Below are 17,778 nucleotides of genomic sequence, written 5' to 3' on the forward strand. Positions count from 1 at the left end.
AAGAACTTTTACTTTTCCTAAAGGAGAGATGTCCGTCAACAATCCAAGAAATGGCACAGTATGCTGATAAATTTGCGGAAGCCAGAGCAAGTAAATCTTTTTTCTTTACTCAAAAGCCATTAGGATTTGACAGAAGACTACAGAGTGAGATACAACAAAATGAGCGGCAATTTCAATTAAACTGCAGTCTCAATCTACTTCGCAGAAAGGATATTTTGTTTATGGAAAATTTGGACACAAAGCTTTTATTAAAGGAAAACAGTACAAAACAGACCAGTTCGATTTAGTGATGACAGTGAAACTAATACAGAGAACAAAAATCCTAATCTAAATTCAGCAAAACAATAATCTAGCTTCAAACAATTGGATAAAACCCAGAGAAATCAACGATCTGGAAACAGTCGACAAGGTCAAGGATCATCGGTGATACACAAACAAGACTTACCACAAGATACTGACTCTTTGACGATTAGTGAAGTATAAATGCCTATTGTTAAAGGATGCATTGGAAACAAAATAGTGAATATTCTTAGAGACACTGGTTGCAGTCGTGCTGTCATTCGACGAGATCTAGTTAAACCAGAACAGATGACAGGAAAAATTCAAAAATGCGTTTTGGCAGATGGTAGTGTAATTGAAGCAGATGTCGCAGATGTGAATGTTGACACACCTTACTTCTCAGGAAATGTTATGGCCTGGTGTTTCGACAATCCATCTTATGATTTGATTCTAGGAAATATCGAGGGAGTAAGAAAAGCAGAGGATCCGGATACATCATGGATTATGTCTAATGGAACAACAACTGACGTGCAAACTCGAAGCCAGTCAAAGAAACAACCTTCATCTTATAATCCCCTAAGAGTTCCCAAGGCTTTAACAGAAGTGTCACCAAACGAAATCATGAAAGAACAACAAACACATCCAACTTTGGAAACGTTAAGAAAATTTTCACAAGAAAACTCAGTGAAGACGTTTAGAGATGGTAGAACAACCAAGATATACGAACAAAATGGAATGTTGTACAGAGATTTCATCAGTCAGAGGGTGTCCAATGGAAAAACGTTTCAGCAACTGATAATACCTAGGAAATACCGACCGTTGGTTATGAAACTTGCGCATGAAACATTGATGGCAGGACATCTAGGGATAAGAAAGAAAACCATAGACAGGGTGACATCAGAATTTTATTGGCCAGGTGTGCAAGCAGACATCAAACGATTTTGCAATTCTTGTGACTTGTGTCAGAAAACCATTCCAAAAGGAAGAATATCTTCTGTTCCACTTGGTCAGATGCCAGTAATTTCTGAACCTTTTCAGCGTATTGCGGTAGATATTGTTGGACCACTAGAGCCCAGAACCACTAGAGGAAACAAGTACATCTTGACCATAATTAACTATGCATATCGTTATCCTGAAGCAGTAGCATTATCTGGAATAGAGACAGAACGTGTTGCGGAAGCTTTAGTTGATGTATTTAGTCGTGTTGGAGTTCCAAGAGATATGTTAACCGATCAAGGATGGATCACAATTCACATAGGATGTAATGAAAGAAGTCAGTCGTTTACTATCTTTGAAAAGAATTACAATACACCTTACCATCCAATGTGTAATGGGATTGTTGAGAAATTCAATGGCACACTAAAGCAGATGCTAAAGCGGATGTGTACGGAAAAACCAAAAGACTGGGACAAATATTTGAATGCTTTGTTATTCGCCTACAGTGAAGTACCACAAGACAGTTTATGTTTTTTTACCTTTTGAACTCTTATATGGAAACAAGGTGCGGGGACCAATGGAAATACTGAAAGAATTGTGGACAGAAGATATACCAGATGAAGAAGTAAAATCCACCTACGAATATGTAATTGACCTCAGAGAAAGATTGAAAGATACCTGTAAGATAGCTCATGAAAGCTTATGAAAGCTTAGAAAGTTTATACCAAACTTTTCTACTATAGCGATTCCACTGACAGATTTGAAGAAAAAAGGACAACCTAACCAAGTAAAGTGGACGGATAGTACACAACTAGCTTTCGATACACTGAAGCAATTACTTTGTGCTAAACCAATTCTTAAGTTGCCTGACTTTACACAGATATTCATTCTACGCACCGACGCGTCTGACAATGGTATTGGAGCTGTGCTACTTCAAACTGAAAGTGACGAAAATTACCAGTAGCTTATGCAAGCAGGAAACTTCAGAACAGAGAAAAGGCATGCATATGCAGTAATTGAGAAAGAATGTTTAGCCGTGGTTTGGGGTACACAGAAATTCAACCAGTATCTTTACGGTAAAGAGTTTATCCTAGAAACAGACCACCAGCCCCTCACTTATTTGAACAAGTCAAAAACTGAGAATTCTCGCTTGATGAGATGGGCCTTATTTCTACAACAATACCGTTTCCGGATTGTGGCCATCAAATGCAGTGACAATGTTGGAGCAGATTGCTTGAGCTGTGTGTAGACATATAAACAAGGTATGATGAGATAATTTTTGTAAAAATATTCAGTATTTTTGTTAGTTTCAGTGATTTCAAATAATTGCAGGTTGTTGAAAAAATTGTAGACAATTTTCTGGAAAAGGGGGACGTGTGTGACAATCACTTGTGTATAAGGCTAGCTTTCCGGCCTGTAACAATGATTTCTCATAGTTGTTTGTCGTTGCAAAAGTCACGTGATTTAGATTGGCTGGGACAATTCCCGGGTGAGCTGCCGTGTGAGTAAGACATACATTAGAGGGCAGTAGAGTTTACTGCAGGGACAGTGTATTTTGCAGTATGCAACGTACAGAAACTAACTAGTAACAAAAGACACGGAGAGCAGATCGTGGTATGCATATTTTGTATTTTTTGAATTTATTCTTAAAGTGTATTTTGTAAGTATTCTTGTTTATCGAGTGACCTAAATATAACCTTGGCTTACATCCACTTGTCTAACTTACCTGTGTGAGCAGTCAAGTGTATCGGTAGCGAGAGTTTAACAGGTCTGGACGATTTCTAAATAAGGAAGTCAAGAACGATAACCGTGAATTGCTATTAATACACAGAGTAAACAAGGCGCTAGTCCCTCTGACCAATCAGATAATGTTCAGCATTTAGACAAACCCATGAGAGAATAAATAAAACACGTGGTTTTTAAGTTTTTTGCTCAAAAGATTTTTTTAGAACAAACTTTTTGTAAACTTTATGCGCAGTTGGGAATAATATAATACTTATGACAATTCTACCGTGAACAACCACGACTTGAAAGCTTGGAATACGTTTCAAGTGGGATAAAAAAATCTGTCTATACAATGCTATAGGAGAATTAGCAATCCCAAAGTTTACTTACGTTAAAAAATTGATATAAATACGGTACATTTTCAGTTTTTAGAGCCTGACATAAAAATCTTATCGAAAAGATAACAGTCTGTATTATTTTTGAGTGTTTATTACAGAATACTAGTATTCCATGCAGTTTCTGATATGCGAGGTAAGATATTGGGATAAAACGCATTCTTTTATAATTACAGGATTCTCTTTTCTCCACGTCATATGCCTTTCCTTATGCCCATTTAAAGTCTGCTTAGCTATGTATTCGGCGCTCATGAAACCCGTGATAATGCAAAACTATTATTATGTGTATGCTCCATACGATAAACACTTGTGTGAGTTGATCTATACACATGGAATTTAAGCATTATCAATGTAAATCGGACGGCTAAGCAAAATTGTATTTACCATCATATAATATATTCTGGTAAATGTTATAATTGAACTTGATAAAAACTTGCTGGTGCGATCTATACCTCTGTAAACAATAACATTCTATCGTGCATTGTTTTTTTTTCTTTACCGAGAAAAAAATGTCAAGGTTGTTCATGATCAAAATGTGGGAAATACCTTACTCTTCAAAAGTTTTCATCTTACTTCTACAGATTTTTTGTTAAAAAAATCTTTTTGAGGAAAAAAACAAAAGCACGTGTTATCTTTTTGTTCTTTTAAAATATGTTTTGGGGTGTGTAAAAATGCTGTTGTCTGGTTGGACAGAAAAACAATTACGTGTACTTGATGTACATTTATAGCAACTTTCGGTTATCGTTCTTGACTTCCATATTTAGAAATCGTCCAGACCTGTTTAAATACCCAGTTCTTTTACTGTCGATAGAATATTGTATCACTTTATTTGTGTCACCTTTGAGTGTTTCTTTAGGTGTATTTTTGTGCTCGATATTTTTTTGGCGAATTCTTTCAATGTATTGGGCGGAAGTGACAGCCGGAAGTGGTCGCCATATTGTTTTGAAATTACAATACAATGAATGCTTTTTATCATAACTTGTTGAACTATTTAGACAGACATATTTCATTTATGCTTTATCTAAATATTACATCATGAAGTGTTGTCTTTTTGGAAAACTTATCAGTCCTGTAAATTGTAGCGTTATGACGTTGGTGAAGTATGAGGACGTAGCTGAGTGAGCTTACGATCCAGATGGGACAAGTATAGTCAAGCTTTCTGAGGGTTATCATCGCCTTTCCACAAGTTCCGGACTACAGCCCCAGAAGCGATCGGACGATTGCTGAACCTAAGCTGAAACTTTTGGTGTTGAGATTCAGATAAGTCGATCGGAAAGGAGTTAGAACTTAGAGCTCGTGATTGTGGCAAACCTAAGTTACTTTTAAAATGATGAATTTATTATATACCCCCTTATAACTGGCTAAATATATTAAAATAAACCTTTAGAGATAAATTGGATAATATTAACCGATTAATCAAAGTATTATAACAAGGGACTTTTTAACGCGTAAGAAAAATAACGTCATATTTCTGCGTACTACGTCATCAGTTTCAGAGAGTGGTGATATGGATTCAGAATACAACATGTTGGTGATCCGGATCACGACGTCACGTGATAGCGTAAATTCAACAGTAAAATTGGGTGATACACATTAGGTATATAATAATTTGTCATTATTTTTCAACATTTTCATTTTTCATTTTTTTATTTTTGCAATCTGATTTATATCCGATCATCGATCAGCTTCTTTGTTTTTTATCGTCGCTACACGAGGCCTTGTGTAGCGACAATAAAAACAAAGGAGCGGATCGAGGATATGATTTTAATCAGATTGTAATTTTCTTAGCCTACATTTTTTTTTTTTTGCATCTCATACAAATGCATGATTATTTCGTCAGGGTATCTTATGATTTAGTCAAATACATCATTTAAGGGGGGTCGCGGGTTTAAAAATTCGCGCCTTCTGCGCATGATGACGCGCATAAGTCGTAAAACAAAAACTGGTTTGAAAATAATCCTTGAAAAGTTTTAAATGGTCATTTGTATTAAAATAATGTGAAAACAATAATTTTATGCGTTTTCAGAGAGTTTGATTAAAAAATATGCTCAGAAATATGAATGTATGCACTTCCGGTTTTTTGGTAAACACTTTCATTTCACCGAGTTCAATCAGAAACCCAGGATCTGGACAATAATTAAGGGCTCCATTCAGAATGAGATCATGGAGAAAGAGAAAGAAATACACGTGTAAGAGAAAAAAATTAATTGATACAAGAGAAAAACTGTCCGTCTTGAGAATAGTGAAGAGAAAGTGTCAATAATACAGAGAAGTTTGGTGGTAAATAGAAAGAAATATGATGACATATTTGAAGAGCTACAAAAGAAAGTGAATTTGAGAGAACAAGAACTGAATGAGCAGTATGAGAGATTTGAGGAGCAGAAACAAAAAGTAAAAGCATTAGAAGAGCAACAGCGTGCAGAAAGGGAAGAACGTTTAAGATCAAAAATGAAAGAAATGGATAAGAAGAGAGAGGAAGAGAGAGAGATTGTAAAAAGAGAAAAAGAACTAAATCAGATGAGATCAAAGTAAGAACATCAATGTTTACAATCAAGATGAAAAGGAAATTGACCCACAAAGTATTTATAGTCTTAAGAAAAAATTTGATGTCGAAAAACCTGAAGAGAAGAAATGCACAGTTTCCAGTCCAACACCCCCCAAATTTGCTACATACGATGTTACATCAGCATAGAGGCTATACTTCACCCAATTTGATCACATTGCCAAAAAATACAAATGGGACGACTCGGAAAATTAGATAAGCTGATTGAGTTTTTAAGATAAAAAGCATTAAAGTTTTATCGTTCAAGACCAGAGAACCTACGACAAGATTACAAATTGCTCTGTCAGAAATTGAAAGAACGTTTTGATAGAAAAGACCATTCACACATTATTCGAAGACAACTAGAAGAGGTTAAGCAGAATCCAGGAGAAACAAAAAAAGGATTTGCTGAGCGCATTGGAGAACTTGCAACTTAAGGTTACCCAGACACTCCTGAATTTCTTCAAAAACACCATCACTGTTGATGTCTTTCTTCGAGGTTGCACAGAGAAATAGGCTGTACTGGTCACTCTTGATAAAGATCCTCAAACTCTCGACCAGGCAATTATAAATTTTTGCGAGTTACTTTTTAAAAAAAAAAATTATAATCCTTACGTATATGTATTAAAGCGAGGGTCAACAAGGGAGTTTCAATTATCAACTGAGGCCATTCCTCAGCTCGATCTAACAAACCATGACCTCAGCCACACACAAGATTCAAAATGTATGAGACCTTAAAATGATCAAAGATGTATAAATACTACTTTTCCAATTTCTATAAGAACTTATTAATGAAATAAAATTTTGTTTTATGTGGTAGTGGAGGATTATCTGGCGATTGGCAGATAATAGAGTCGGATACTTTGATTTTATTGTTTTGCAACAATTTCTCAGATTATTCTAAGAGAAAGCTAATATAAAGGTTGATTATGGTTATGATTGATTGACTGTATGTTGTTTAACGTCCCTCTCAAGAATTTTTCACTCATATGGAGACGCCACCACTTGCCGGTGGAGGGCTACAAATTTTGTCCTATGGTCGGCACTCAGGGCCTTTGAGCAGTGAGGGATCTTTTTCGTGCCAGCACCTACTGCGACACGGGGCCTCGGTTTATACGGTCTCATTTGAAGGACCGGTCTCCACGTCCCACAGTGGGATTCGAACCCGCGACGTAAGGATTGACTACTTACTTCGCGACTCTAGAGGCAGACGCTCTAACCACTGCGCCACGCGGGCAACGATTCTCTTTATGATACTTCATTTTGTTAATATACTTTATTTTATTGTACATATGTAATTTACAAATTTTTAGGACATTACAGTTTGGAAAACAGATTCATTCTAAATATATTCTATATACAGCAGAACACAGTATAAAAAGATATTGTGAATATGTTTTGCACAATTGCACACAGTGACTAGGTACTGCCATTTATTTGGTCTTTTAATTCGTTCAAAAGATGTGGAGTCTTATTTACATCAATTTGCTCGTCTTCTGTTCTATGTCTAAATTAGGCAATTTATCTAATTTTAAAAATATCGTTTTTAGAATTAATAATTATATGTATCTAGGCTTCATTAAAATCTCAGAGAGATTTAAAATAAAGAAAAGTGGCGAAAAGTCTGATATCAACAAGATTTTACAATATTTTATGCAAAAGTTTTGAAGTTCATCATTAAAAGTATCATTTAAGTTTTAAAACATACGTGTATTTTATTATTATTTATTGCACATTGACAGTACCGATAAACAGTCAGATCGTCTGATTGTTGCCAATACGTTCTATTTCCACTATTGAAGAGTTATAGTTCTTAGTGCGCTCTTTTGTGAAAAAGTCGGAAAATGTACAAATCTCGCGGGATTTCTGGGACAAACGTAACATAAACATGTAAACAACATGTTGAATGTCAATGAACAGATGCTTAGAAAATGCATATGAAATATTTTATTGTTGTGGGCTTTATTTAAATCAATAGTAGAGATGACAAGGAAATTAATTTTCATTTTTTGGTGATTGTATGTATCTATTTATCGTAATGGTACATTTAAAGACAATACACATACCTCGGAAATGTCGTATCTTTTATAAATGGACAATAAAGTTACGGTTTTTGCTCTCTTTCATATGTCTTTTAGTTCTTCTATTCTTTGGTTAGAATGACAAATGCACTAAACATTTAAAATTGGATTGAAACTGGCATGTTTTGTATTATCCGCAACGCCATGATGTCCCAGTCAGACGACCAAACGCGCCTCTAATTCTTAAGAGTTCCCTAATGGAAATATAACGTATTTCATAGTTTGTGTGTAATAAATAAAAAAAAGCTTTTATTTCGGCAATATTCTTCTTCAAAAATATAAAAACTTTATCTGTTTTTTATATTTTAAAAGACGTATAGATTTTTATCCTTTTATATTCATAGCCTTTCAATTAGGGGGAGGAATATAGTGATAGACGATATATTTATGATCGGGATTGGGGTCGTTTAATGTATATAAATAGCAAGTAATTAGTTTTCAGTAGTTACCCTCCCGACCTTACGGACGTATCGACTACTGTGAGACCCGGTAACTCATATATTTGGTGGGTTATTTATTCACTTAATAAATAGCTATCGTTTATTAATTATTCTTCGTTTTATTTATATGTAAACATACTTACACAACACTTATTTAGAAACAGGCCACACACACACTCACACACCCTATCACATATACACCCTCACACCCTCACACACAAACACCATCACACTTTCACACACCTTCCTTAACCCTCTCATACACACTTAGAATCTGGGATTTTCAAGGGTTTTTTTGGAAAACATTGGATTACAGTATGTCCTCCCACGTTTCAAGCGGATGGTATAATAAAAGCTACTTACCTAAAAAAATTATGTGATTTGTACATAAATTTTGCGTGTTTTGTTAATATAGTATTTGAAGGGTTTTGTCTTTTATTGTCTGTATTTTCTGCAAAAAGTGAAAGGAGAAAAAGTTTTTACACCTACTTTGTTACTGACGTCAAATAATAGATTAAACCTATAAAACTGTTGTTATCTGAAGTTATATCCGAAAGATTTTTTGGAAACTCTCTTCCGGTGCCACGTTACGGACCATTTTCTAAATTCAAAATGACATTTTGAAATCGCTAAAATAGCATTTCGCTAAAGATATATTACCAGTTTTAAGGACTAATTGCTAAATTTGCGTCTCGCTAAAATTTCCACTTATACGGTAAGGATATGGAAATAACCAGGTTTTTGATATCATTGAAAGCTGCTGCTTCAATAAAAATGGAACTCGTAAATTTACTTACCTCGTGATTGGTCATTTGCAAAATTATTTTGTTAAAACAGATTCTGATTGCACACATAAGTACTCTGAAGTTGACATCACGAAGATGCTTGAGTTTCTAATTGACAATATTTATGTGGTTTTTGGAGACCAGGTATTCCAACAATCTATCGACGACTTTATTTCGCGATTTACCAGGGATAAGCAAGTTCGAAGCAATTAGTTTTCGCGAGCAAGTCTTAAAGGGATCAACAACTTAAAGCTGAACACTCTTCATAAATAGGCATAGGCCGCCATATTTCTCGTTGTACAAAGCGTTCCCCACAGCCCATATATAAGGAGAAGATAGCTTATCGGTTCAATGTAGTTTGCTATAGAGATCTGACGAGTGTAGACGTACATCTTACACAGCTGTGCAACTCGGTCGAGATGAAATTATCAAATTTAACGTATTTTTTGCAAAAAAGGACAATAGTATCATGAAGAATAAAGGTCAATACATTATATACAAGCAGAAAATGCACATAAAAACAAGGAAAAAACGCAAAAAATCTAAGACCACGCAAGGAGTACTACATGTCGGACACGAGTTTCGAATGTGCAACCGAGTGTAACAAAATCGGACGGCTTATATACCCGTCTGACAGTGGCTATTTATGAAACGTGTTCAGCTTTAAGGTAGATCGCGGGTTTATTGTTTGCCTGAAAACATAGGCTTAAAATTTGTCAGCTAACTCCTCTCGTTTTAAATTTTTCCTTCTGAGATTTATTTGAGATTCGTCTGAGAGGTTAAATTGTAATCGTAATTGAAATGCGCTAATGTTGATGAGAACAGGCACCTGACGCTTTTTCAATGAAATATATAGTGAAATACGCCTTTTAAGCTGGTATACGCATTTCAAAACCATGGTCATAACATAAAAACGAAGCAGACGAATTTTATATTACTCGATACAATGAATGTGAAGCTAATTTCGAATCGATCTATTAAAAAAAAATAATATGTGTTCTCGCTCAATTTCTTGCAAAAAAAACTTTAGAGTTTTACAATTTTCGATCAAAAAAATGATATTTTTCTTCACGACGTTATATAACGTTGGTGCGACGTCATTATTTTCGGATGCCTGAATTGCCAAAAAAAAAAGAAATGATTTAATCAACAATTCACTCAAAATAAAGCATGTAATCCGTGAATTCAATTATTTATCAGTTTAATCATTTCCATTGTTTACCAACGACGTGACACAATTTCAATTTCATATGTTTTTTTTCTTATTAATCTCAAGGGCAGGAGTACGGAAAAATTATTACAAATGTAAGTAGATGACAGGGGACAAAACATGTTAGGCCTACCGGATATATAAGAACATTTTCAAACATATATGTTTGTGTATCATTTTCACTGATTTAACAGACTTAAGTTTTTCACTCCAAATTGCCGTATATGCTATATATCTTAATATTTTGCCGATATATAAAATACTTATGGATAGCTAGCATACAGTTTACGATAAGAAATAGGTTACAATATTATATAAAACATTTACTACTATATGCTCGAGCCCCCTCAGTGAAAGCGCCTGTTACCCCCTCCTTTTCTTTTGCTTGTCAAGGAAATTTTGGTTGTTAATAGGACACTAACTAATGAAAAAAATATGGTTGTGCCCTCTAATTGATTGCTTCCTACGGGCCAGCTACTTTTGCCTTGACCCCCCCCCCCCACACACACACATGTAATATTCCGGAAATTTGTATTGTAATCATTCGGGTTCGGTGATTAGGATGTGGACGTAAACATCCGCTTTAAAAAGTATATAAAGCCTGAATCGCAGTAGCGAGCGTTCATTCGAGTTCCAGCTGTGAGACTAACAAGATCGTGTGCGAACATAACAGTGGTAAGTGAGACTTGCAAGAAATAAAGTCAGCTTACTTAAGAGGTTGACCTGAAAGAAGTAAGGTCTAGTCTACAAAGATTATTAATAAACAAATGCTGTTGTGTTTTCGAGTGGCAAGCCACTCAGAGGCTAACCAGGAACGGAGGTTAGCCACCACACTTGTGATAAAGCTTGTTGACCTGTCTGGCAACCAGGCTGTTGTGTACAGTGTGTCTGCCTGAATAAGGCTAGCAGTGTGCACAGCAGTTGAAGGGCTGTCACTTGTACTGACTGTGTCCTGAATAAGGCTGCAGTACAAGCGTCAGCCCGAGGTTGGCCAGCATTAGAAATAGTCTACCCACTGCCATTTGCTTAATCATTTGTAATTATTTGATTTACTGTTAAATATTAACGTGATTATTAACCTAGATAAGGTTGGCCATTTATTTGTATATTTTGCAGGCCTTTATAATCAATCATTTGTCAATCATTTATTAAGAAAAATTATATTATATTGGAAATCATCCCCCAAAACCTTGAATCAACAAGGTACGACCCCCGATTGCTATTTATATATTCCGCTCGACACGTTACAAAATTTGGTGGCAGCGGTGGGATTTTGGGGTACTTGATTTTATTTAAGAAATTTGCTTGTTAACTTTAGTAGCTACCAATAATCGTATATGTTAGTATGAGTAGTATGGATGACCTTACTAAAATCGAAAGAGAGCTAAGTAGACTTCAGGCAAGCTTTGATGAAGATAAAATGAAGACCGCTAAAGATTCAGGTCTACCTGAAAGCAGGCGGACAACCTTAGAAGATGATTATTATGAGGCAATGGGTGCGAAACCTAAATTAGTTAGGACGACCACTCTGCCTACTGATATATCAGAAAGAAGAGAGCCTGAGAGCCGCATTAGCTTAGGTAGGTCAGATGACAAGCCTCCAGATAGGTTTTCCTTAACAAGTACACCTTATGATAGATATAGGCAGGATGACCCTCTGTTTACAAATATTACAACACGCAGACCTGATGTAAGGGCAAACAGTAATCAACATAAAGGTAACCATGTAAAGCCAGATAAGTTTGATGGTACTACCTCATGGCTAGACTTCAAATCTCATTTTGATGTATGTGCTGAATTGAATGGTTGGTCAACCTCTGAGAAAGGCATGCACTTAGCTGTTTCCCTACGAGGTCGGGCACAGGCGGTGCTGGGCAGTCTTCCAGAAGGAGAAAAATGTAACTACAGGTTATTATCCCGGTCATTGGAAGAGCGATTTCTGCCACCTAACCAAACAGAGCTGTACAGGGCACAATTACGAGAAAGGAGACAGCGGGCTTCTGAAACATTGCCAGAACTTGGGCAGGATGTACGCAGGCTGGCCAACCTCGCATATCCTACTGCCCCGATAGATGTCAGAGAAACCCTTGCGAAAGAGCAATTTATTGATGCATTGAAGGACAGCAACATGAGGATCCGCATCAAACAAGCAAGGCCTGTTGACCTGAATGATGCGATACGTCATGCTGTGGAGTTAGATGCATTTAATTCTGCTGAAAGACGTCTCCAGGAAGATAAAGGTTATTTGAGAGAGGCCAACCAGCCATTGGAATCAGACAAAGACACCGTAACCACGCTGTTGAAGGTAGTACGTGACATGCAAGAGGAAATGAAATCAATCAAGATGGCAGTTCAGAGCTCAAAATCTACGAAGCGTACATCGTCAAACATAATTTGCAACTTTTGCAAGAAGAAGGGCCACATGAAGAAAGATTGTTACTCTTATCAAAATATGCAGAAGAAGTTAAGGTTAAAAGAGAAGGAAAAGCTTACCTCTTTTCCAAGGCAAGGAAAAGGGGCAGACAAAGATGCAAGTAGAACTGGTGTAAGTCGGAAGGCCGGGGAAGCCGGTATATTTGTTGATGCTACGATAAATGGTAGTAAAGTGAAGTTTTTAATCGACACTGGGGCAACCGTTAGCATCATTTCACCATCAACATTGTATTCTGTGATGGGTGATACAAAGCCAGTTCTTGACAAGGTCAACCAGGACGTTCTTACGGCAGATGGGACTGCAATGAATGTAGAAGGTTCTATCTCAATTTCTTTCCTGTTGTCTGCCCTGACAATCAATCAGAAATTTACAGTAATTGATGTTGGTATTGATGGCATATTAGGGCTTGATTTTCTTACCACTAACAATTGCTCGCTTGATTTGCCAAATTCTTCTATGCTGATAGGAAGTAAGAGAGTAAAATTGTCATTCGAAGGGAAAATAGGTTGCTGTAGGGTTACCTTAGCAGCCAATATCACAATCCCTCCATGTAGTGAAACAATTGCCATTTGTGATGTTGTTGCACCTGTGTATGAGAAAGTGCCAAACCTTGGTGTTATTGAACCGTCAGATCGTTTTATAGAATCAGATCGCGGTTTGGTAGCCAGGACCTTAATCAGAGGTAGCAAAGTCACTCCAGTCAGACTTATGAATTTATCTACTGAAACAAAGAATTTGTATAGAGGTACTTTTGTTGCCACTCTGTCGGCTGTCGACAATGTGTATGAAAAGAGCAGTCACATTAATAAGATAGGAGAGCTGCCTTCTCATGTACAGGACTTGTATCAGCGGTCAGTCAAGGAATTGACCACAAAGGATGCCAAGGCAGTAAGAGGACTGTTAAGAAAGTATTCGAGTCTATTTGCTGCGACTGATGCTGACCTTGGTCAAACCAAGATGACGGAACATACTATCGATACTGGTACGAATGCTCCCATTAAGCAGCATCCAAGACGATTGCCAGTACATATGCAGGAAGAGGCAGACCGTCATGTTGACGACATGCTAGAAAGAGGAATCATAGAAGAGTGCACCAGTCCCTGGTCGTCTCCAGTTGTATTGGTTAAGAAAAAGGATGGAACGACTAGGTTCTGCATTGACTACAGGAAGCTAAATGATGCAACTGTCAAAGATGCTTATCCTCTTCCTAGGATAGATGACTCCCTAGGTCAGTTATCGGGTGCCAAATATTATTCCACGTTAGACTTAAATGCCGGGTATTGGCAAGTGGAAGTTGCAGAAAAAGATCGACCCAAGACTGCATTTGCAACCAGAAAAGGGCTTTATAGTTTTAAAGTTATGCCCTTTGGGCTTTGTAACGCCCCTGCGACGTTTGAGCGTCTCATGGAGCTTGTGCTAAGAGGTCTGCAATGGCAGATATGCCTTGTATACCTGGACGACATCATTGTTGTTGGAAAAACGGTAGGAGACATGATTTCAAATCTCACACAAGTGTTTGATCGATTGTTAGCTGCGGGACTAAAGCTCAAGCCTCGCAAATGCACTCTATTTTCAACAGAAGCAGAATATTTGGGACACGTCGTATCTGAGAAGGGGATTGCTACGCACCCTGATAAAATTAAGGTCGTTCAGACATGGCAGGTACCCTCAAATGTATCAGAGTTAAGATCATTTTTAGGATTCTGCAGTTATTATAGGCGATTTGTCAAAAACTTTGCCAATATTGCCAAGCCATTGCATGATCTGACAAAGAAAGGTATTAATTTCAAATGGTCTGATGAATGCCAGGTATCATTTGACAATCTTCGAAAACAGCTATCAACAACTCCTGTCTTGGCCCATCCAGATTTTAATGAGAGATTCATCCTAGATACTGATGCCAGTCAATATGCAATTGGTGCAGTATTGTCACAGATAAAAGATGGTGTTGAACGACCAATTGCCTTTGCCAGCAGAAGCCTTTCTAAATCCGAAAGAAAGTATTGCGTTACCCGAAAAGAGCTTCTGGCTGTTGTACACTTCATCAAGTATCTTAGACATTACCTATACGGCAGACAATTTACGGTAAGGACAGACCATAGCGCCCTTAGATGGTTGATGAACTTTAAGGACCCCGAAGGACAGCTTGCTAGGTGGATGGACGTGTTATCCACATATGACTTCACAATAGAACATCGGCCAGGTAGACTACATGGTAATGCGGATGGTCTGAGTAGATTGCCATGCAAGCAGTGTAAAGTCAGCCATAATGAATTGACTGACCAAACCACAAACAAACTTGAGGCCCAAGACAAGTTGATCCTAGAAAAGCCTTTGAAATGTCTTCAAGATGAAGATGAGGATATCAAAAAGGTAAAAGTTTGGCTCGAAAGGAGAAAGCAACCGAAAAATGATGAGATTGCGTCCCAATCTGTTTTTGTGAAATCTCTTTGCTCTCAGTGGGACCGACTGGTCATTGACAATGGAATGTTGTATAGAAGGTGGTCAGATCTTGTTACAAAGCAGGATACTTTGCAAGCCATTGTCCCGAAGCAGGAGCGATGGAATGTTTTGAAACATTACCATGACTCGAGGACAGCGGGCGATCTTTGTATTCACAAGACACTTGCAAGAATCCGCCGATCTTACTAATGGCTAGGCCTCCAAAGGAATGTTCATTCTTATGTTTGCGGCTATGAAGTGTGAACCAAGAGAAAAGCACCTAGACAAAACAACAAAGCTCCGATGCATTTAGTCTTCACAAGGTATCCAATGGAAAGACTAGCGACGGATCTGTTAGGTGAACTGCCAATGACATCAAATGGGAATAAGTATATCCTTGTTGTGGCAGACTACTTTACAAAGTGGACGGAAGCATTTTCATTGCCAAACATGGAGGCAGAAACCGTCGCAACAAAGATTGTTGAAGAAGTCGTTTCCCGATTTGGAGTACCAGCCACCATACATTCTGATCAGGGTCCGCAGTATGAAAGCAATCTTTTTAAGGAAATGTGCAGACTGTTGAACATACAGAAAACCCACACCACTCCGTACCACCCACAGTCGGACGGAATGGTGGAGCGGTTCAACAGAACGTTAACTACAATGTTAAGCGGTTTTGTTAACGAGCACCACACTGATTGGGATGTCCATCTTCCTTTTGTGATGATGGCTTATCGAAGCTCGGTACATGAGACAACAGGGATGACACCAAATATGATGATGTTTGGGAGAGAGGTGTCGACGCCATTGGATTTAATGTACGAGATGCCTCCATCCATAAAAGAGGTGCCAAGCAATAAATGGGCATGGTATCTACAAGAACGCCTGGAAAACGCTCATAAATTCGTGAGAACAAGGATGACTCAGGCAATGGTCAGGCAGAAACATTACCATGACCGAAAATTGAAATGGCATAATTTCGAAGCGGGTGAAGAGGTTTATGTTTTCTTCCCAAGAAGAAAACCAGGTACTTCACCAAAGTTCACAAGTTATTGGCGAGGTCCATTTAAGGTGGTTAAACAAATGTCTGACCTGACATGTCTGGTCAACTGTGGTCCAAGAGGATCAGATCAGGTGATTCATGTTGGCAGAATGCGGAAAAAGTATGCGCAGACTTTATCAGGGGACAACAACGAGCCGTTGTCAACGAATGAAACTCTTGAGGACACTGGTCCTATGAGTGATGATGTTGACGAAAGCGTTAATGATGAACTCCCAGTGTCCCATCGCCCTAGCAGACATCGTAAACCTCCCAGTTGGTTACATGATTATGAGACAGATTTTTAATTATCTCTGTTGTACGCATGTAAAAAAAAAATTATTAGGAAACTTGTATTGTTTTTATGTTTGTATATTTTTGTAGTGATGGCTAAGACTAAGACGACCACACGAAAAGAATATCGGCGGTGTCCAATGTGTTCGGAGCCTGCATGGACAGAGGACGAATTTAAGAGGCACATAATGATTTGTGCCATGAGGCATTTTGAATGTCCCATATGTGACTTCACAAACAGTAGGGAACTTAACCTCAAAAGACACGTCAAAAGATGTCACCCTGGATTGGGACCAAATGATGAACCCATTAAACTGGGCCCAAAAGAACAAAATAAGGATCCGGAGAAGGCAGGTTGCTCGTTTGGTGACGAAAACAAAGATGAAGGCGCAAACGAAGATTGGTTGGACCAGGACCCTGGTGAAGTTATAGGCGAGATTTCCTCTGCCAACTCATCGAGTAGTAACTCAAGTGATGAAGAAGATGATATTGATGAGCAGAAAGAGAAAGAGGATCGAGAGAAGATAGAAGGCAATTTGTTAGAAGGAAGAGTTTTCCGTAAGAAGACACAGCCAACATTGCCATTCACTAGAAAACGACCAAGTTTGGAGGGGATCCCTGTTCCAAAGAAGACCACTTGTATGGATTTTTCAATCCAGGTTGACATACCAGGAGTAACACCCGTACAAAGTAACAGAGTTGACGCTTATACACAAACATCCCCAAAGAAGAGAGAAGTTATGACAAAAACGACAAAGAAGTATCGTGAAGGAGAGGCAGATATCAAGGTCGTAACAAAGGAAAGACTCATTTACAAGTGACATATTCATGTAATTTAATTGAAACTTACATTTAACACAGGTAGTGTTATTCAGTGGTTACTACTTTTATTGCTGCTCTTGTGTTGTTGGCTATTTTGGTCAGCCATCTAAATACAGTTATGTTGTTTAAAAGAAAAGAGAAACACAAGATAAATGAATAAATAATAAATAAAAAAAATGTTGATCTTTTGAGTTTGCATGCGGGACGCATGTCATCGGAGGCGTGGGTAGTGTAATATTCCGGAAATTTGTATTGTAATCATTCGGGTTCGGTGATTAGGATGTGGACGTAAACATCCGCTTTAAAAAGTATATAAAGCCTGAATCGCAGTATCAAGCGTTCATTCGAGTTCCA

General features: G+C 37.7%; 2 protein-coding genes across 2 annotated transcripts; both read left to right on the forward strand.

Annotated features, from left to right (window-relative positions):
- Nucleotides 1-5,498: 5,498 nt before the first annotated feature.
- On the forward strand, nt 5,499-6,314 carry LOC134268728 (DDRGK domain-containing protein 1-like). Its single transcript, XM_062750968.1, has 3 exons — nt 5,499-5,524; nt 5,624-5,863; nt 6,146-6,314. Exons 1-3 carry the CDS (start codon nt 5,499-5,501, stop codon nt 6,312-6,314), a joined length of 435 nt encoding a protein of 144 aa, XP_062606952.1.
- A 10,380-nt stretch (nt 6,315-16,694) lies between these two features.
- Nucleotides 16,695-17,423, forward strand: LOC134268729 (RE1-silencing transcription factor-like). Its single transcript, XM_062750969.1, has one exon. It carries the CDS (start codon nt 16,695-16,697, stop codon nt 17,421-17,423), a length of 729 nt encoding a protein of 242 aa, XP_062606953.1.
- The last annotated feature ends 355 nt before the right edge of the window (nt 17,424-17,778 follow it).

The sequence above is a fragment of the Saccostrea cucullata genome, unplaced genomic scaffold (genome assembly GCF_032062105.1).
Source record: "Saccostrea cucullata isolate Sc308-1 unplaced genomic scaffold, CSIRO_AGI_Scuc_v1 ctg1882, whole genome shotgun sequence".
NCBI lineage: Eukaryota > Metazoa > Mollusca > Bivalvia > Ostreida > Ostreidae > Saccostrea > Saccostrea cuccullata.